The following is a 20,907-nucleotide window of genomic DNA, read 5'->3' on the forward strand; positions in this document are numbered from 1 at the left end:
CCATCTCCACCTTGAGAAAAACAACCCTAGAAGTGACATTCATCATCATGAAGTGAGCCGACCCTAGAGTACCCTTCTCAAGCATTTCCTCAAACACCTTCTACCCAACCTCCATTTTCGTCCATTCCATCATCATCCACCCTAAAACCTTGTGCCACCTTTGAAGAACTTGATCCTTGGAGAAGGCGTCCTATTCTTTGTTGATCATCTCAAGTTCATGCAAGCTAGGATGCCATCATGTGGTATCTAGAGCCTTGGTTCTTCAAGGGTAACTTTTCCATCTTTGGTATTTTCGGTCATGTCATTTGTGTCTCCTTGAATGTCTAAATTTTTGTGCATGATTGAGTCATCATCTTGTCATATGTCATGATTCTTATTCCTCCTTTTCATGTATTGATTCATGCCTCATCATTCTTGTGAATCATCTTGGTGCTTTAGGCTTCCTTGCTAGGGTTCCTACCATTTTTTCTTTAAAATTGAGTTGCTGGAAATTTTTGGGCTGCATGATATAATGATGTTTTTCATTTTATAATCTATATGGTTTTGTCATAAGCTTGTTTCCTTTGAACTACCTTGAAAGAAATTCCAAGTTTTTATGTTTAGCCTTTGAAATGAACAAAAAATGACATGCATGCCACTTGTTTGATAAAATGGCCGTGAGTCCTAGATGTGCTTTAGAGAGTCAATCATGCATGCTAATTAGTTCTAGCATGTTCTACATTCCTAAAATATCATGTGTGATTAATTTCTTTGCACATACTTGCTTTAAAATTTTCGGCCACTTTGTGTATTCCTTGGTGCACTTAACATGCCTATGTATTGTTTGATGTTTTGAGTATGAAAATGCCTTTTATGTGCAAGTTCTTGTTGCTGGACATTGCACATTAAAAACCTTAAGAAGACACTCAAAACTTGTCTCTTTAAGCCATTGTAAGTTGCTAAAAAGATACTCCAAGGACTTACTCATCAAACTAACAAACACAAGTGTAAAACCCAAGCAAAGGAGAACTATAAAATTCAAAAAAAAAAAAAGAGTATTGGCTGGACTTTTGGACCTCAAAACCGTGACCTAGTCAAGTGTCAAAAGAAACAAAAGAAACAAAATCAAAAGAATCAAAGACAAAAGAAAAAGGGAACCTTTGCTAGACTTGTGGAATTAGGACCCAAAATTTTCATACCTTGGCACTTGGAGTTAATCTTGGACCATTGGACAATGCTTATTTACCTTATGAGACATTTAATCAAACACCTTAAGTGCATTATTTTCTTTTAAGCCTACTTGTTGAATTCTATTCTAGTGCCATTCTAGGACTTACTCTTTTGTGTGCTTGCCTTTTGTTAATGTGCCTTAATTTTAGTTTTTGAGTCTTTCTTTCTACTCTTAAGTTTGTCTCAACAAATCCACTTGAGTTTAGCCTTTTTAATTGTTCCTTTTTAGTTTTCCTCCTTGGCCTCTTGTACTCTTGGGTTGTGTTTTCTTCTTTACCTAGGTGAGGAAAGCTTCTAAACACCACACACTTTTTTGGTGGATTGAGTGGAGGGGCTGTCCGATTTAAGTTCAAGGAACTTTGGAGGATCACACCAAATCAAAGAGTGCAAACACCATTGAAAGGCTAACCTTGGGTGTTCATTGTGAAAGGGTGGAGATTTGAAGACTTGGAGATTCAACAATTTATTTTTCTTACTTGTTTCTTTCTTGTTTTATTTTTGGCCTTCTTGTATTTGGCCTTTTCTTTCTTCCATTTTGGGTTGTAATTGGCCATTTTAAACCTCTTCATTTTTTGGTAGTAATTTCGTGTAGTTTGAAGGTGATTTGAAAACCTTCACCTAGGAATCCGACTAGCATATGTTTTAAGTGTTTTCCTTTGCATGCTTTATAGCTTTTGTAGTATAATTGCCTAGGTCTTTACTTTGTCTATTTGTTTCGTCTAGAAGTCTTCAATTTGCTTACTAGGGGGCCGTGCACACCACACACCTTTTTCTTGTGCCAAAAAAAAAATTGTTTTGTGAGAAATGTGTGAAAAGGCTTAGTGATTCTTACTTGAAAAGGCTCAGTTTTTAAGTGATTTCTTGTAGTCCACCTTTCTTGATAGTTCACTTTGTACACTTAGGCCTTTTCATACCAATCTTGCATCTTGAAAACCTTTTTGTGAAAACCTTTTTATTACTCATTCTTTGTGAAAACCTTTTTACCAACCTTTTGAAAACAAATTTGTGAAAACCTTTTCTTGATCAAAGATGAGTGCTCATTCTATAGTGTACATGGTCATCATTATTGTAGTACTAGGTCTAGTGTTAGAGATGAGATTAGAGAGTTAAAAGAGTACATAAGAAAAAAAGAAGAGGAACACATAAAAAGAGAGGAAGAAATTAGAAAAAGAGAAAAAGAAAATGCTAGGAATAAGGAGGAAATAAAACAATTACTTGCAAAATTAGTTGAGGGGAGAGAAACTAGTGGATCCAAACCTAGGGTTTTCCCAACTAGGTATCAAAAATACAAAGAGGTTAGAATCCCTAAGAGTATGCATGAGGAAGAAAATACAAAAAGAGAGGAAGAACTTAGAAGCAAAGAAAAAGAAAAAAAAGAAAAAAAGAAGAAAAGTATAGAGAGGGTTAAAGAGTGGTTAGAACAAAAAAAATAACAACCAACACTCTTAGAGAAAAGTAAGGAGGATAATGTTTCTTCCAAAGGGCTTATGCTTAAAGAGAGTCACTTTCCCATTGAAAATGATTTAAAAAAGACTATCTTCATTCATCAAGACCTTAACTATTTCTCTCACATTGCCACTAGTCATGAAGTGGAGATTCAAAAACAAATCATTTTTAAAGAAAAAAAATCTCAACTTCAAGATTTAGTGAAGAAGAAGTGGAATTCACTTAGTCACACTTCTTGTGCTACTTCTTTGGTGGTGCCCAAGGAAGATAAGCCTTCCTTCTTTAAGACTCTTTCCACTTTAGTTCCCTTCATAAAGCACCCAACTTTTGGTTTGTATGGTTTGTTAGATACATTACATGGTGTTGTATCTTCTATTTTTGATCTTGAAGGAAGTTCACACTTATTTGAACTTAACTTGGTTACTTCCCTACAAGACAAACGTAGATTATATGAGTTTTCTAGACTCCTCTTAACACCTTTTTATCATATGTATCTAACAAATTATGCAATACAAAGTTGTTTAGGAAATTTTTTAGTTAAGTTTTCTTTATTTTCCAATACATACCTAGGTCACTACATTGGGTACCTCCAACAAGACATTTTAGTTTTTAGGACTAATGCATTAGTGTGCTATAATTTTAGTCTTTTTACCTTTTTAGGTTTTAGTTATACACTTAGACTTCACCATGAGGAGGATTCTATCTTTCGCATTAGAGAGTCTAGTCCTTTTAATTTAGACAATCTTTTTAGCATTTTTAGGGGAACTCCTCTTAGGATACACTTCCCATTTCTATCATATATTATTACCTCTAATGCTTATTTTTATGTTTTTGTTGGTCATGATGCCCACCATGAGGAACCTCTTGATTTGAGGTCAAATCCTTTTCAAGAGAGAGGGAATGATGAAATAACACTAAGGCCAAGAAGTCCAAGAGGTGATGTATTGAAGGAGGCAAAAGGAATGGGTTAGTGTTGAAAAAAAAATCATAGGAGGAGTGAGCCCACTTTTGGGCCTTAGCTCTTAAGATTTTCTTAGCATAGCATTTATTCCTATTTTGTCCTTGTATTTGATTTCCTATTTTACCCTTGTATTTTGGGGTATTTTAGTCTTAGAATTTATTTTACTTGGCCACCAAGTTGCATCTAGGGTTAATTTGGGTTTCATTTGGTGTGCATTTGGCACCCTAAATGCAACCCTAGATGCCTCCCACTCCTATAAATACCCTAGGCACTACACCTTGTAAATACTTTGGATATTGAATATAAAGAGAGCCTTTTGTGCCTTTATATCTTTCCTTAGTCACCCTTGGCTAATTCGGCCACCTCCCTCCCATCTCCACCTTGAGAGAAACAACCCTAGAAGAGGCATTCATCATCATGAAGTGAGCTAACCCTAGAGTACCCTTCTCAAGCATTTTCTCAAACACCTTCTACCCAACCTCCCTTTTCGTCCATTCCATCATCATCTACCCTAAAACCTTGTGCCACCTTTGAAGAACTTGATCCTTGGAGAAGGCGTCCTATTCTTTGTTGATCATCTCAAGTTCATGCAAGCTAGGATGCCATCACTATATCTACTATTTTTCAAAATCTATTAGATTAAATAAAGAGAGTGTATTAGATTGAGATTTTAAAAGTCTATTTTGTCATTAAAAAAAGTGTTTTTAAACTTTTAAAGATTATATAATAATGTAATGACTTATAATATTTTTTAAAAAAAAATTACAAAAAAATATTTAATTTTTAAAACATATTTTCATGGATGGATTAGATATCATCAATTAAAAAATTGTTAATAGGTAGATTAGATTTTTTTTTTCCTTAAATGAATTGAATGAATTAAATTTTTAAATAAATTTTTAGTGAATTTAAATGGATTAATAAATTATTTTTATCCAATCCATTATAATTTTACTTAAAAAATTATTTTAAAAATTTATTTATTCTTTTAAGATTAGGATATTAAATTAATAAATAAAAACTTTTAAGATGAAAATAATTTTCGATTTATAGTGGGAGTCACAAACTCACAATTATCCTAAGTAAAAAAGAGGAAATCATAAAAAGGAGTGTTTGTCAAGTTTTATAAGAAAACTTGTGTTGAAGGTTTCTACGTTTCATTTGCAAAAGTTGTAAGAATTTTTTTTTTAAATTTTATCTATAAAACTTATAAAGAAAGTATTTCAAGTTTCATTTGTAAAACTTAAAGGAGAAACTTTTTAAAAAAATATAAAGTACATTTAAGAATAATAAATATTCTTGTAAATATATACAAGAAAGACTGATTCACATTAAATAAAATTATATAATCTTTCTTATTTCTTTTATATTATTTTTATGTGTTTTCTCATTGTTTTGGGTAAAGAACATAATTTTTTTTCCAACACTCTTGAATTTGAAACTTCATCGAGGGGAAGATTACACTTTTTTTTTTTTTTCAAAAACAATGTTTAAATTACATCATCATTTCTCATAATATTCGTCACTGCTACATAGCCCCTCAAACACAATATAATAATGTATGGATACAAACTATTGATATGATTTTATTAGTATCATGACTAACAAAGATATTTATCTTCTTCCTTTTACAAGGTATTGAATCTTTTAGAGTAGAGGACGGAACCATGTGAGGACCATATTAAGTCTCTTTCCTGAAAGTTGTGTTTTAAATTCAAGAATCATATTCTGGAGCTATGGCTAGGTTTGTAATAAAGACACTTATACATGTTAAAGCAAAGGTACAACAGTACATGACATCTGGAACCATTCATCGGATGCGAAGTATATGATACAATATACAATATTAATTACATATTTGATAAACGACCTAGCTTAATATATAATTTCTGTCATTCTCAGTGGGTTAAGGTGTAGTTAAATTGATTGTCATTTTTACCTCTTCCGATACTATATGTGATCAATGTCAGTGGGTTTCATTAGTTAGCAACATTAACTTCATTTTGACAGTTGCCGACTAATTAAACAAAGAATTAATTACTAATACACTGTCAGTGAAATTTTTTTACATTGACAACTAATTATATATTTTAATTCTGTCATGTTACTGCAAACACATTTACTTTTAACAGTAATAGGATAAAATTAAAAAATATAATTAATTACCAGTATAAAAATATTTTACACTTACAGTATATAGGTGATTAACTCTTAAACAAATCACGTATATTTTATATGGTATGCTAATTAATTAGTACATGATAATACACAAGCTCAATGGACAATTAGCTATTCATCAATGTCCGAACACTCCTTTTTATTTAGTTTGATGTTGAATGCATATATTTCTTCTTTCTCGTATTATTTATTTTTAAAACAATAAAAACTAATATATTTTAATTCTATATAAATATGATTATGTTCGATTTTAGTTTCAATAATTTTTTTTTATTTTTAAATCTTTGAAAATTTCTTAGTATTTATCTTTTATTTTTTACTATTAATTCTAATTAATTTAGCTAGTACTAACTGTTGGGTACCATAGGGAAAAGAAATTAATTTAGCTAGTACTAACTGTTGGGTACCATAGGGAAAAGAAATTTTTAATAATGGAAGCGCACACACGAGAGAAACAAAAAATATTATTTCTCCACTTGCAATTTTTACAAGGATAAAATTACAAACCCTCTCACATAATTTTTGCACGAAAAAATTGCAAACCCTCTCTTGACACATAACTAGTCCCCAATACACCCAAGAACTATAGTTGTTGTGGTGAGTAGACTCAAAACTATCACCTCTTATTTATAGTAGTAGTTTACCACTTCCCTTCTTCAAAACTACTCGATGTGGGACTTTGGATGATACTCACACACTTTGGGCACAACATATCCTCCCTTCATCCAAAGTCTCACATTAATCCATCATCATTCACAAATTTTCTAGCGAAACTTAGAAACCTCTTCCTCACAAGTTTTATGAGTGAAACTTGGAAACCCCTTCCTCATAAGTTTTTCTGGCAAAACTTGGAAACCCCTTCTCACAAGTTTTTCTGGCGAAACTTGGAAACATCTTCCTCACAAGTTTTTTTGGCGAAAATTGGAAACACATCTCTCACAATTTTTTTTCTGACGAAACTTGGAAACCCTCTTCCTCACAAGTTTTTCTGGCGAAACTTGGAAACCTCTTCCTCACAAGTTTTTCTGGTAAAACTTGGAAACCCGTCTCTCACAAATTTTTTTTTTTGCGAAACTTGGAAACTCTCTTCCTCACATGACCTCCTCGGTACACTGCTTCTCTTTTTTGCGAAACTTGGAAACTCTCTTCCTCACATGACCTCCTCGGTACACTGCTTCTCTTCCTCCCTTGGTCAAAACCTCATTTTCTGATGTGTAAGATCAGACAATGCTGCAATCACAGAGCATACTAAGAATTAAGAATCCCACAAAGCCCCACCACATCAACCTGGCTCTGATATCACTTGTTGGGTACCAGAGGGAAAAGAAACCTTCAATTTGCAGAAGCACACACACGAGAGAAAAAAAAATATTATTTCTCCACTTGCAATTTTTACAAGGATAAAATTACAAACCCTCTTACACAATTTTTGCACGGAAAAATTGCAAATCCTCTCTTGACACACAACTACCCAAGTTCTCAATACACTCAAGAACTAGAGTTGTTGTGGTGAGTAGACTCAAAACTATCACCTCTTATTTATAGTAGTAGTCTACCACTTTCCTTCTTCAAAACTACCTGATGTGAGACTTTGAAAGATACTCACACACTTTGGGCACATGACTAACAAAATGAAAAATATTTTAAATTAAAATCATTAAATTGTTTTAAATTGAATAATTCAATTAAATAATATATTTATTATATCATATAATGAGATAATTATATATTTTTAAAATTTTAATGATAATAATAATAATAATAAGAGATTTACCTCGAGTTAGAATGTAAATAGATATCAGGTGCTGTTTTGGTGTTCATGGGGCTTGAGTGCTTTTAGTACAGAATGTTCATTACTAGGATTTTTGTTGGGCCAAAATATTGGAATTCCTCAGAAGTGGGCTTATTGCCCAATTTGTTAAAGAAGAGGCCGACTAAATGACTTAAACAGACATGCAAGGCCTCTTTATTACAGTTAAGTGTCTGTTTGGTTGGTGAACTTTTTTTTTTTTTCGTATTTCAATTATTGATTTTATTTTCATTTAACTTTAAAGTTTTGTACAAGAAATTACGAAAATAATGATATTTTTATCATATACACTATGGATATGGAAAATTAAAATAAAATTAAGGAAATATTCTTTTATAACTATTAGTTAAAATAAAAAGGATCATTAATATTTTCTCCAATCAAGAACGTCTTATATAGTCAAGAAGAAATTACCATTTTTTTATATCATTTATTCTTCTTTATCACTCCAATCCTATGCCTCTCCTCTCAAACAATTAGATTAACCTTATAACTAATATATATATATATATATATATATTAATAACATCTAAATAAAAGTTTATGATTAAATCAAACTTTGACTAATCGAGCATATCATTTATCAGTGGCTTGCTTGTAGCAAACGCAAATTACATCAAAGTCCTAACTAATCCTTACTTTTGAATTAAACTTACAAAACAGAAACTCTTTATTGATCAACCACTCCTGAAGAATACTACATACTCGTGTACATAAATATGAAGGTGAAATAGAAGCATACGTGAATGAAAAATCAAAATAGTATGTCACAAACATAAATGGTACGTAGTAACGCTATGGTCCATATATCTAAAACGCCACAATGACTAACGCAGAGAAGAAGAGGAAGTGAATGAAAGTTGGAAAAGAAGTGGACGCAGAAGAGGAAGGTGATAGTGGAGTGGTGGTGGAAGACGGCGGAATAGCGGTGGAAGGTGGCAAGGCAGAGCCTGAGACATTGATGGCTAACCTTTGTCCATTGGCACAGTGCTGACCAACGCCACAAATGTAGTAATGTTCACCACCTCTATTTAGGGTAATGTTACTAGGGCCCGTGTTCCATGTTGAACCTATTGGATTATTTGAATTGCACGAACTGTACGAATCTCGGGACACTTCAATTACATTATGCCGCCCTGTCTGGAAATCAAAAGCTTCAAACCCAAACAAATTACATTAGTTAACCCAAATTGAACTAAGAAATTAAGCCACAATTCCATGTATTGTTGTTTTTAATTTACAATAATCTAAACTATGGGTGATATCATATGTATGACATGTTAATTGTTGCTTACCTAGAATGTCTCCAACAGTGAAATTCTGGTTAGAAGCCCAATTTTGGTATGTGGTGGTATCTTGTGGAACTCTCCAACCCTGGCTATCTCCAACTTGGTGCACTCTCTGTGCCTCTGCGTAGTGTAAAAGCATTAAAATTGCCACCACTCCACCAAGACCACTCATCTTGTTCATGTTCATGTTCAACTCGTGCAAAGTATGTTTTGTTAGCGTAAATTGAAGTGGGAAAAATAACAAGTGCAAATGAAAGTGAAGAGATGAGTGCACAAATGAAAGTGGAGAGCAAACCTATATAAATAAGGGAAGAAATTATGGTAGCAAGGTAAAGGTGATTTGACTTTAGTGCAAAATATTATTGCATGGAAAATCAATGCAAGTTGTTTCGGTTTACTTTAATAGTCTTAATCTTAAGTTGAACATTCAGTTGCATTAAATTATTTTTTTTTGCTTATAATGATCTTAGTTAGCTTGATTAAGGATATTTTAGCAGATAATAACAAACAAAAAAACACTATTGTATTATGGAAGATAGTGAAATATATGGTTGAAGTTTTCAACACGGTCTTTGTGGGGTTAACGTGTTGATGGTTGTAGTCACACCGGTGGAGACGCCACTCTTGAGTCTCGCCCTTTGCCATCACGCAGTGACTCCCAAACCATTACCAACCTAAACTCAATACCAAGTCTTCGTACCAACTACAAACATTTAATTGATCTTTAGCTCTTAATTGACTTTTTCTTTTTCTTCCCTTATGCATATTTGATTGAAATCGGAAATGGGCTTTCACTAGATTAATTAATACTACTAATATGAAGAAAAATGTTTCATTTTTTAAAATAATATTTTATAATTGACTTCTAATTTTCTTTTTTATTAAATGAATTTCATCAGCTGTAATTGTGAGTGTGTAATTTATTAAATAGTTATACTTAATGTCATCTTCTTTTATTTTATTTCTGTGACTTTTTTATTTTTATTTTTCGGTTTCTTTTCAAATGCTAGTCATGCCGGGAGAGATTTTCGTAGGGGAACCCAAAGTCAGTGAGCATTTGATACGCAATTTCCAAACGCTGAAAAATTCCTTTTCGAGTGTGTAGTTGTGTTCGTTCCTACGTCAATTTATCAAACGATAGTAGCCAATTTTTTCAATTCTAAAAAGTCCTGCAGGTTGTTAATTTATCCGGGCCAGCCCAATCTATATCACATGTTAAGTTAATACATTTTTTAGTTGTATTTGGCTAGCCTAATTTAATTATAGGTTTAAATGCTATTATTAGTTAATCTCAATTATATTAAAGTTATCTCTACTATTTTTTATTTTTTTTTATCAAACCTAAAATCTGAACTCGAAATCTTCATACTTGAAAACCAACCGTAACATTAATTGTACCAACCATGGCCATTCATCTTTTTTTAAATATTAAAACATAAGAATCGTTAAATTAACTTCTATTGATCTCCCATTTTTCACTAGGGCCAATAAGAAACTCCAACATTCGTATGCTTCAGAACTTTAGCCCCTATTGGTTGTAGTGGATTTGAATTATGGGATAATACCCAACTTACTAACACAGTTTATCTTGAATTCACATTGATTTGATGTATCTTATTAGACCTGTAAAATACGTTGCATGACCCTGAAAAAACTAGGAAGTTTGTGGTTGTCGTTGAAAAAAATTACAACCCTTGTATCATGCCGAGAATTGAACAACTTTTCTATATTCTTTGAGAGTTACTCCGACATAATTAAATGTCAATATACAATTTCTTTTGGTCAGTACAGTAAAAAGATTATATTATCATGTTGCCAAAAAAAAATGCTGGACGCTACAGAACTGGGTGCAAAAAGCCACCTGCCCTTTGTGTCATTTCTTTCATTTTTTATGATAATATATAGACTTTTAAGAAAATTATTAATTACAAAAATTATTTTTATTATCATTAGTTTGTTAGGTTGTTAGAATATTTGTTGAGCTATACAACTGTATTTTTCTTATATAAGAAATTTATGTATATCATTTCAGATATAGAAAATTAACAAAACCTTTTCTGTTTTCTCTTTTCTATATGATATTAGAATTATTCTAAATCCTAAAAAAAACGTCACATATCTTAAATCGTTAAAAATAGTCATTTATTATTTATTCACTTACCAAACCCAATAATACTGAATATAAGGGAGTGTATTAGGAAAAATCAAAGTCTCACATTGACTAGAGATTAGGCAATTAAATAGTGTTTAAGTGAAAAATAGTCCTCACCTTATAAGTCGATTTCGTAAGATTGAGTTAGACTCAAATTTACCATTCTAAAAATTTTGATTAAATATTTTTTCACAAAACTATTTTGTTAAAAGAGTTAGGACAAAATTTTAATTTTCGTTTTTGGCTGTTGTATAAATTATAAATATCTCTATGTAGAAACAATTCTATTTGAATTAGAAAAATCATTGTTGGAAACGATAAATAAAAACGTTGCTAAAGAAAAATTTTGTTACTTAGTTTTTAAAGTGATAAATATTTTTAAAAATATTAAAACATGTAAGCAAATATATAATTAGTTTATAAAAGTAACATTTTTATTAAACGTATCCTTTCTTTATTTAGAGCTAAGAAAGAAAAATAAGAAATGAGGATAGGTGATTTCAATTCAATATAATGTTGGAAAAAAGACAACATTAAACTTGATCATCAACTACAACTACGGACAGGATCGAGTGAATTTAGGCTTATGGTAAATTGCTTAGTGTTAATAAAGACGAATAAAAAGGTTAATCATCTAGACATGGAGCCATAGCATCTGAACTTAGGAATTTCCACAATTTGAATAATGCTTTGTGAGTTCTGAAAATTGTTACATGGTCCAAAGAATCATTGTTTCACTTGTACATTCAATCTCATGACCGCTTATAATGCTACAAGAAGAAGAAAAGCCGCACAACTTGTAGAAACCATCACATATAAAGATCCAATACCCTGAAATATGCATAATTGCTACAGCATCAGCATTAATGACGGCAATAACATACTATAATTTATACTTGTTCTATATTAATAACACAAAGTATATATATGAATATCCATACCTTGAATGAAAGAAAAGAAGAGGTTGGTGCGGAAGATACAAGCCCAGTAAAGCCTATATCATATGCAATGCTACCATCTGGTTTGAACAATCCAAAGTTTCTCTCAGAAGTAGGGCCAGGCTTCAAATTCTCATTGAACAAAGCAAAGATGTAAGCCCTCACAACCATCTTAGGCCTATAAGGGGTACCCTTTTTCTTCAGTAGTAGCTTCCGCAGGTTTTTATTATAAGTCTTTGCATTTTTCACTGTTGCACCAGCTTCATTTTCATCTCCATGAGAGGCCCAACCTGTCTCAGAAACAATGACTTCCATCTTGTCAAATCCAACCTTCTCCAAGGCTGCATAAGCAGCATCAATTTGGGCCATAAACATATTGTCATAGTGTAGCTTAGTCTTGGCATCATAGATCCCAGGATTTTTCTTAAAGAGGGCATAGTTGATGTCAATGTGTTGAGGGTCATTTTTATAGGCCAAAAAGGGGTATGCATTTATGTAGAAAGGAGTGCCAATTTGTGAGAAGAATTGCAAGAGAGGCTTCATGAAAGGTAACACATCTTCCCTAAAAGTGCATGCAGATGGAGGGTATGAATTTGCAAACACGGCTTCAGAATGTGGACTTGAGACTTGAATGGTGTGTGCCAAACCAAGCCTTTCAAGGGCTGTGTACACGTTTTTAGCAGCAGGAACCAAAGCTTCCCAAAGCTCCATATCTGTGCCTCCCAATATTTCATTCCCCACAGCAATGCCACGGATTTTGGTTCCTGGAAGAAATGGCTGAACATTTTCTTTGATCCAATTCATGGCACGATCTTCCCCTACACTTATGTCTTTCAGAAACTCATTTGGTAGCCCAATAATGATTGCAATTCCTGAACCTTTGAAGGCACTCAGGACTTGGTGATCAGCATCATATATTCTTATGTTCCTAATCTTCGCAGCTTTCAAAAGGGTAACTACACTCTGAGGAGAAGGTAGATTGTCTGCTATCCTACCATAGTTTACTCCATATGTTCCTGTAAATATTTTATCCCCCAAAACTGCACCACAAAACAATGTGAACAACTTGCTTAAAATTTCATTTCATGCAAAGCAATGCATAAAAATAATATAAACTATCGAGTTCAGTTGATTGAGCAAAGTGCACAAGTGTTGTAAACATCCTTAATACTATGTTCGATTTCCATGGATTAAAAAAACTTAAGTTTTCTACTTACTAAGCTGAAATGTTACCAAGCAAAAGGTACTCTACAAAACTAAATGCCAAACATACATTTTTGCATGGAATCATTGAAAGAACAAATAGTCTATTTACCAACACTGTATAACATTTTACACTGATATAATCACAAATTGTCATATATGATAAGTTTACTGATTTTTAAGTTAAGTATTTTAAAAGTTATATTCTATGATTTTTGATTGGTTGAGAGTTAAACCAATAATATATAGAAACTAAACTTCTATATAGAAATTTCCATTGCAAACAATTAAGTAACTATCCACTATGAATGGCCAACTTCTATTTTCAGAAAAAAAGAAAAGTGAAAAGATGAGTTTAGGAGCAATACAGACCGTGAGAAAAGGTTACAGAGAAGATGAGAAGGCAGAGAAAGAAGGAGCTTGAGGAAGAGAACATGGTCCGTAGTGTGAGATATTAAGAATGATAGAGCATTCCAGTTGTGGAAATAATAATGTGGGTTCCCTGTAATATGTAATTCAATAAGGGTAACGTGATGAGTGAAGAAATGATAAGCAATCGTGGGGGTGATGCAAAACTTTTCCTCCAGGCATGCCATAAACTAAAGATTCCTAGCTTTTTGACAAAAGATGGTGAGTAAAATATTTGAATAAGATTCTTGGCCTTAAACAAAAGATGATTGAGGATGTTTTGAGGGGCTTAGAATAGATTCTTCCTTTAACTCATCCTTAAAGTATACCTTTTTGCAAATTTAATCAAATGGGTGTGTCTGCAGGGTAGCTAACAGGGGCATCAAGGTAGACACGAAGGATGTGTAAATTGGTCATCAATACCTTTCGTGGCCTCATCAGCAACACTGCCTCTGCACAACAATTGATCAATGTTTCGTCAGAGAGAACAACATATTGGAAACTACACAAAGAGATAACGAAGTATGCATGCAATTATTGTATTGCGGAAAAAAATATTAAGAAAAATGTTTTGTATGTAAGATTGTATAAATATAAAGTTAGGAATATGTTATACATATACACAGTAAAATATAAGTTAATTCTTCTTCCTCCGTACTTAAATATAAACTAAAACAAGAGTTAGGTATAGTAAAAAGGGCTAGTCTCTCATGATATGTGAACTAAGGTTTCAATTTCTGTAAAAATAAGTGATCATATTTAGTGTCTAACTGTGTTGAATAAGATTATTTCCTGAGGAAAAAAAATCATATATAAGAAAAATAACTAATTTACACATTAATTAATTGATTTTCATTTGATTTTTCTGATGTGAGAATTCTATTGATAGATAATCTATAAATATTTTTATAAATGTTCATAAAACCTTGAGACTTATCATGGACCATGACTCCTGATACCTCATTCACCTAAACTTTTAATAAACAAAAAAAAAAGTGGTTTTCATTGAAATTTGGATGTCAAGAATAAAAATAAAAAGTTATTGAGTGTAAAATTTTAATTGAATCAGTATTTTAGGATTGTAAAAAAATGTTAAAATTTATTTATATTTTGATTTAGCATTCATTTTTTTATTATTTATATTTGAGTTTAAGAGGAGTATTTTATAACTCAATACCAAGGTCAAGTATTGAAATAAAAGTGTCGCCTGAACAAACAGTCTTAAAACAAATTTATTTTCTATTTTAAATTTTAGAATATGTCTGACTAGTAGTGATGATGATTGGTTTAGTCTTTATTTAAAAACATAAATTGTAATTTTCGAAATTTTGTCTTTATTCATTATCCGTTTTCATTTAAAAATAATAATTTTGCATTTGCGAGATTCAAACAAATTTCAAAGATTAATATTACATTTCACTGACAGATCAGTATTTTTTTTTTTTGGTGTACAATAATACTAATAAGATTTGAATGTAGAATATCATGCAAATAACTCAACTCCTTTTAGTCAATTCTTAATGATCTAATATAGTGTTTTGTTGGAGACAAATGAAACAGAGGAGAGGTTTTTTTTATAATTTTTTATTTGCATCAAAATTTTAAAGAAGAGAAAAAGGAGCTAAAATTTATTCTCATTAATTCAATTTTAAGAAGGTGTATTGAATTGAAATTTTATTAAATTTCTTAAGGACAAAAATGTCTTATAGATTTAAAAAGATTTTGTAGAAATTTAATGATTTTTAAGATTTTAAATTTTTTTTTTGTAAGAATATGACTTTTAAGATTTTTTAATCAAAATTTTGTAACATGAATGTTAATAGATTTGAATCTTAAGAATTTATAAGATTTGAAAAGATTTTATAAAATTTTAAAGGATAAAATAAATTTTTAAGAAACAATACAATTTTTCTACATAAAAAAATGATAAAATTTAAATAAAAAAATATAATTAATAATTTTTAATTTTTTTAAAAAATAATTGGTTTGGATTTCATGTTCTCTAAGTATTTTTTTATATACAATCTTTTATACATTTATATTTTCTCATTCATATTATTGAATTTGAATAATATATTCAAATTTATGATAGTCATTAATCAATACAATTGTCAAAAATATTTTTTTAATATATGTTGAAAATTTTAAAATTTTAATATTAAATTTAATTCAAAATAAGTATTTGTTAAATTTTAATAATTAAAAATATTAAAAATATTTAATATTTAATAATTTAAAAATAATTTTAAATATTTAATAATTTAAAAATAAATACTAATAAATTATACATCAATATTGATAGATAAAAATGTAATAAAAAATATTAATAGGTAAAAAAAGATTGGAGAAAAATACAGAGAATAAATAAATGAGAGAGATAAAAAAAATATATGAGATAGAGAAAATATGAAAAGAAAGAAGAGGGAGAAAAAGAAGATGAGATGGGGAAGAGAAAGACATAGGAAGGAGAAAAAGAGAGAACAGAGAGGAAGGAGCAAAAGAGAGAAGCAAAAAAAGCAAGGGATAAAAAATAAACAAAAACAATTATACTAAATCTCAATAATTTTAGCGAGATTGTTAAATGAATGAACTATATGTAAATTTTACTAAAAAGTCTTATGAAATCTATTCATTAAAAAAATCCATTAAAATATTTATGATTTTGGATATTAATAATTTTTTTTTAAGTGAAAAAAGTTTTAATTGAATATTACCAAATTTTGACTTATTTCTAAAAAAAATATTAATTGTCTTAATTAAATAATACTATATTTTGATATATTCTTGGAAATTCATAATTATCTTAATTAAATATTTCATTAATTTTTATATTAAAAAATAATTAAATATCACAAAAAAAAAATTATAATAAAAAAATGTTTTAAAATGACAATCCAATATATTTGTCTAACTTTTCTCTTTACCCCTTCCAAAATTAGGGAGATCTGGAGAGCAAAACTTTATAATAGTTAATTTGTTTATTTCTGCTAATCCTTTCCTCTTTCCCTTGTTGATCTATTTCTCTTTTTGTTGATTTAAATTGTACCTAACATTTATTTCTCTTTTTTCCTGGTTAATTTTACTTCTCCCATTGATCTATTTACCAAATTATGATGATGACAAAATTAGCCACCAAACATAACTAATTTGTGTACTAAATATTATAATTAATGGGAAGAGACAAAAAAAAAATGAGAGGCCAAATTATTAAAGTCTAAAAAATACATAATCTTAAAATCTTGAAAATAGTGATGGTAAAAGAAATAATCATGTGATAAGGTTTGAGAGTTTAGATTTGTAATTCAAAAATCATTAATTCAGTAATTAAATCAATGATCATTAGATTAATTAGATTTACATAAAATAAACCAATTATTTTAATTTATCTAAGCCATTTTAATTATTTTCATTTTTATTCAAATTCAAGTATATTGACTACACGAATCAGCAGGTTAGTTTAGCAGTGAAGAATCAATTTCAATCATCATTTCATTTCCATGTTTTCTACTGATAAATGACTGTTCTGTCATAAATTTGTATCCGCTCATCTCTGTTGTAAAGACTACTGGTATATAAATAATATCTTTTGTAGAGTTTGTTTTTAGATTTTTTTAATTTTATAGTTGATAGCTCATGCGATACATGTTATTGGATCCTTAAAAAAGCTAACCTCAATCCCAACCACTTGGGCCATTTTTACTGGTAGTGTTAAAACACGAACTGTTGTTGAAAATTTAGATTCCAAAATTCCCGGTGATCCAGATGCACTGTTTGTTTGACAGAGATGAACAAAATAAATATAAAGAGAATGTAAAAAAAGGAAGAGAAATAATTGAGAAATAAAATTTATTTGATTATAAAGAGTGAAAATCAATTTTTAATTTTAAAAAATTATATATTAATTTTTTATATATTAAACACGAATTTTTATTTTATTATTTTTTTTAAAAAAAATTAATAAGAGAGTTTATAAAAAAAATTAATTTCTTATCTCATTTAATTTTTTTATAATTATTTATTAATTAAATATTAATATTTAAAAAAATTATCAATAAATAAAAAATATATTTTATATAATATAAATTATTTATCATAAATTTAAAATATAATATTCTACTTTCTTTTTTCTCCAAAAAAAACACCTGACAGGGTAACATGGACATGAATGTGATCAAGCAGATTTAAAATTGTTTAGTTCGTATTTGATTTTGATTTGTTAATGTAATTTTTCTTTCTCTCTCCATGTGAATTTTCATATCTCAAACCTGGTAATGCATGTAACTAAATAACCAAATATTACTGATATTTGTTTAAACATTCTAATATTTCACTCATTTTTATATAAAATTAAAAAACAAAATCTTCAAGTATTGTAATAAATTATATATTGAACAAATATCAGAACAATTAGGATTCAAAGTATTCAACGCTTCACTGAAATCTACAATTGTTTTTTTCTACCAAAAGTTGACCATTTTATCCTCGCCAAGCACGTGGCTGCTTTTTATAATTGAATAAATTGATGAATGAAAGACAAATAAAGCTCGATCTAGACCTAAGAAGAAGACAACAAATAAATAATAAAATCTCACGTTTACCTTTTCTTTTTCTGGCAGCAGCTTAACAATATCTATAGAAGTGAAAAAATCCGGAGAAAATAAAAACCAATTAATTCCTAACACGAATCTGTGACAAAAGGCTACAATGAAGTTCATAACTGCACTATGAAAAAGCAAAAGATCTAATCTAGGAGTGATACAGGCAAATGTGAAGTCATATAGTACGAGACTACAGTTATCCAGCATGTCATAAAATAACTAGAACAACTTGAATAACATTACAAAAGTCACCGGCTATATTAGTAGTAAGGTACATTAAGTTGCAGCTTACACTACATGATCATGATGAATACTTTCACTGAGCACAGCTCCAAATTACTTGTCCATTGTCAACCATTTTATTTACTTGCTCCTCAGCTTGAATGCTGCTTTTTCCATCACTTACTGGGATTTCTTTAACCTCTTCAACATTGTCCTTCACTTTCTCAGTCTCAGCTCCCCCATTTGCCTCAACCATCACAGTATCTGCTATGTCCTGCTTACTCTCAAATGTGCCATTTTCTTTTTCTGATACAATCAGTGCCGGTGCCGGTGCCGGAGCATCCTCTAGGGGTTTTTCAGTGACTTCAGTATTCAAAGCTTCTCCACCAGCAAATTTCTCCCCCGACTCTGCCAACATTGCTTCTTCCCCCTTAGGTTTTTCATCACTTGCATTTTCCACTTCTGAGTTATTGTTCTTGGTTTCCTCTGCGGCAGTCTTTGCTTCTGTGTTATTATCAGTTTCTTCTGCATCAGCCTTGGCTTCTTCCTCAGCAGCAGGTTCAGTTTCTTTGTTATCCTTCTTTGAGCCGGACGATGATTTTCGAGGTCGCTTCTTTGGAGGCTCAGTCTCTGATGGTGGAGTTGATTTGACCTTCTCGCTGATCCTTGCAGATCGCCTAGGAGTCTCACCGGTTCCCCAGTCAAACTCCGAGATGGAGGGATTCCCAGGATGTGCCTTTAGGTACTGCTCCAATTGTTTCTTGGAAGTGATCTCCTCCCCCGTAGGAGCTATGAATACAATCTCACTTTTCCTTGGTGTTCCTACTTTCTTAGGGAAGAACTGCAGAGTGAAACTAAAAACAGCATTACAAAAAAAAATCCTCGCACAGCAAAAACTTCAAGCAACCACAATAAAGTTTATCAATTTAACAGTGTTCAACAGTTAATAATACCCTCGTATGGGTACAAGAATCAGAAGGACCTGATAATATCATTAAATCACTAACCACTCCTTCACTAAATGCTTAATCTAGAATATTTTCAGTTAATATTTTCCTTCATAATTCACGGTTTCACAGAAGCTTTGGTTCACAAAAGGATCTAAAATAAATCAATCAATATTATCCCCCAACATTCACGACTTTCCGATAGCATATTTTATGAAATTTATTTCAGATAGGGAAGTTGCACTTCAAAATCCAGAATGGCCAACAAATTATAAGATTTAATGAGGAAAGGAGCAGCAATGAAATAGAATCCTGCACCAAAATTCTCTGAATCACATTTCACGCTTAAAAACTCGAAGCCATAGTAAAAAAGCACAAACAACCATTGTCTTCTAGTCGCTACAGTATAATGCCCAGAACCTTCTAGAATTATCCAGGAAATTTTCCAGGGATTAATAATCAAAGCAAGGAGCCAATTGCAAAGGCGTTAAAAAAATGAAGAAATTTTTTTTCAATGAAATTATAAACTAGCACCACCAGAAAATTTTTCAAGTAAAAGGTACCATGAAACCCTAGAAACAAAAATTAGCACCGAATTCTTCCAAACACTTGCACCACAAAAAATTTAAATCAAAACAGGCCATTGTTACAAGGTAATCCCTTTCCAGAAACCCTAGAAACAAAAATTTAGAACCGAATGGCGAATTTTTCCAAACATTTAACACTTCAAAAAAAAATACCAAGAGAATTTTTTTTTCCTTTTTTTTTTTAAAAAAAAAAAGGCACCTTTATTACAAGGAAACCCCTTTCCAGAAAACCCTAGAAACAAAATTTAGCACCGAAATAGCGAATTTTTCCAAACATTTACATTAAAAAAGAGAGAGAGAGAATTTTTCCTTTTTTTAAAAAAAAAAAGATACCTTTATTACAAGGAAATCCCTTTCCAGAAAACCCTAGCAACAAAATTTAGCACCAAATGTGGAATTCTTCGGAACATCCACACGTCCAAAAAAAATTAACAAATTTATTTCTTTCAAAACAAGAGCTACCACTATTACAAAGAAATTCCTTTCCAGAAAACCCTAGAAACAAAATTTAGCACCAAATTCTTCCAACCATTCACACTACAAAAACCTGTAAAACTTTAAAATAAAAAATAAAAAAAAAAACACAAAATCGTGTTAGTAACAGAGCTGAAGCAAAGACAGCAACAAACAGAACAATAAGAATAAAACAACCGTAACAAGCAAAAAACCTAGGAAATGGGAACCTTAAAAAAAAGAGAGAGAGAAAGAGAATGAGGAATGAGAAGGGACCAGTTTCTTCCATGCAGGAGGTGCTGAAAGCTCAACCGACAAGACCTCGTCTTTAGCAGCACTTTGCGGTTCGGTCTCCATTGCTCTGACTTGGGAAACTACCAATTGCAACAACACAAACACTTTGTGTGTGCAATCTGCAATGCAATTAGGATATGCTTCTCTCTCTCTCTCTCTCTCAAACTGTCACCAAATTCAATTCTCGCTCAGGCTCTGATAAACTCACCCAC

General features: G+C 30.9%; 3 protein-coding genes across 3 annotated transcripts; all 3 read right to left on the reverse strand.

The window, feature by feature from the left end:
• Positions 1-8,144: 8,144 nt before the first annotated feature.
• LOC109809589 (stellacyanin) lies at positions 8,145-9,173 on the reverse strand. The gene is made up of 2 exons (XM_020372929.3): positions 8,900-9,173; positions 8,145-8,758 (listed from the first exon to the last, which is right to left on the reverse strand). The coding sequence occupies exons 1-2, from the start codon at positions 9,078-9,080 to the stop codon at positions 8,415-8,417; spliced, it is 525 nt and encodes a 174-aa protein (XP_020228518.1). The 5' UTR covers positions 9,081-9,173; the 3' UTR covers positions 8,145-8,414.
• A 2,350-nt stretch (positions 9,174-11,523) lies between these two features.
• Positions 11,524-14,203, reverse strand: LOC109809554 (glucan endo-1,3-beta-glucosidase 14). Its single transcript, XM_020372893.3, has 4 exons — positions 13,924-14,203; positions 13,559-13,688; positions 11,987-13,023; positions 11,524-11,876 (listed from the first exon to the last, which is right to left on the reverse strand). Exons 2-4 carry the CDS (start codon positions 13,620-13,622, stop codon positions 11,808-11,810), a joined length of 1,170 nt encoding a protein of 389 aa, XP_020228482.1. The 5' UTR covers positions 13,623-13,688; positions 13,924-14,203; the 3' UTR covers positions 11,524-11,807.
• Positions 14,204-18,241: 4,038 nt separating this feature from the next.
• LOC109808465 (uncharacterized) lies at positions 18,242-20,907 on the reverse strand. The gene is made up of 2 exons (XM_020371486.2): positions 20,678-20,907; positions 18,242-19,255 (listed from the first exon to the last, which is right to left on the reverse strand). The coding sequence occupies exons 1-2, from the start codon at positions 20,756-20,758 to the stop codon at positions 18,509-18,511; spliced, it is 828 nt and encodes a 275-aa protein (XP_020227075.2). The 5' UTR covers positions 20,759-20,907; the 3' UTR covers positions 18,242-18,508.

The sequence above is a fragment of the Cajanus cajan genome, chromosome 5 (assembly GCF_000230855.2).
Source record: "Cajanus cajan strain Asha chromosome 5, NIPB_CcT2T_4, whole genome shotgun sequence".
In the NCBI taxonomy this organism is placed as follows: Eukaryota; Viridiplantae; Streptophyta; class Magnoliopsida; order Fabales; family Fabaceae; genus Cajanus; species Cajanus cajan.

What these genes read in the sequence shown, in the direction of transcription:
- LOC109808465 (XM_020371486.2), bottom strand. Translation starts at nt 20,758, where the DNA reads ATGGAGACCGAACCGCAAAGTGCTGCTAAAGACGAGGTCTTGTCGGTT. An exon ending in CTCCTGCATGGAAGAAACTG is followed by an intron (nt 19,256 to 20,677) that starts GTCCCTTCTCAT and finishes TTCACTCTGCAG; the next exon opens with TTCTTCCCTAAGAAAGTAGG.
- LOC109809589 (XM_020372929.3), bottom strand. Translation starts at nt 9,080, where the DNA reads ATGAACATGAACAAGATGAGTGGTCTTGGTGGAGTGGTGGCAATTTTA. An exon ending in CACTGTTGGAGACATTCTAG is followed by an intron (nt 8,759 to 8,899) that starts GTAAGCAACAAT and finishes TTGGGTTTGAAG; the next exon opens with CTTTTGATTTCCAGACAGGG.
- LOC109809554 (XM_020372893.3), bottom strand. Translation starts at nt 13,622, where the DNA reads ATGTTCTCTTCCTCAAGCTCCTTCTTTCTCTGCCTTCTCATCTTCTCT. An exon ending in CTCTGTAACCTTTTCTCACG is followed by an intron (nt 13,024 to 13,558) that starts GTCTGTATTGCT and finishes TTTGTGGTGCAG; the next exon opens with TTTTGGGGGATAAAATATTT. An exon ending in CTTCTTTTCTTTCATTCAAG is followed by an intron (nt 11,877 to 11,986) that starts GTATGGATATTC and finishes TGCATATTTCAG; the next exon opens with GGTATTGGATCTTTATATGT.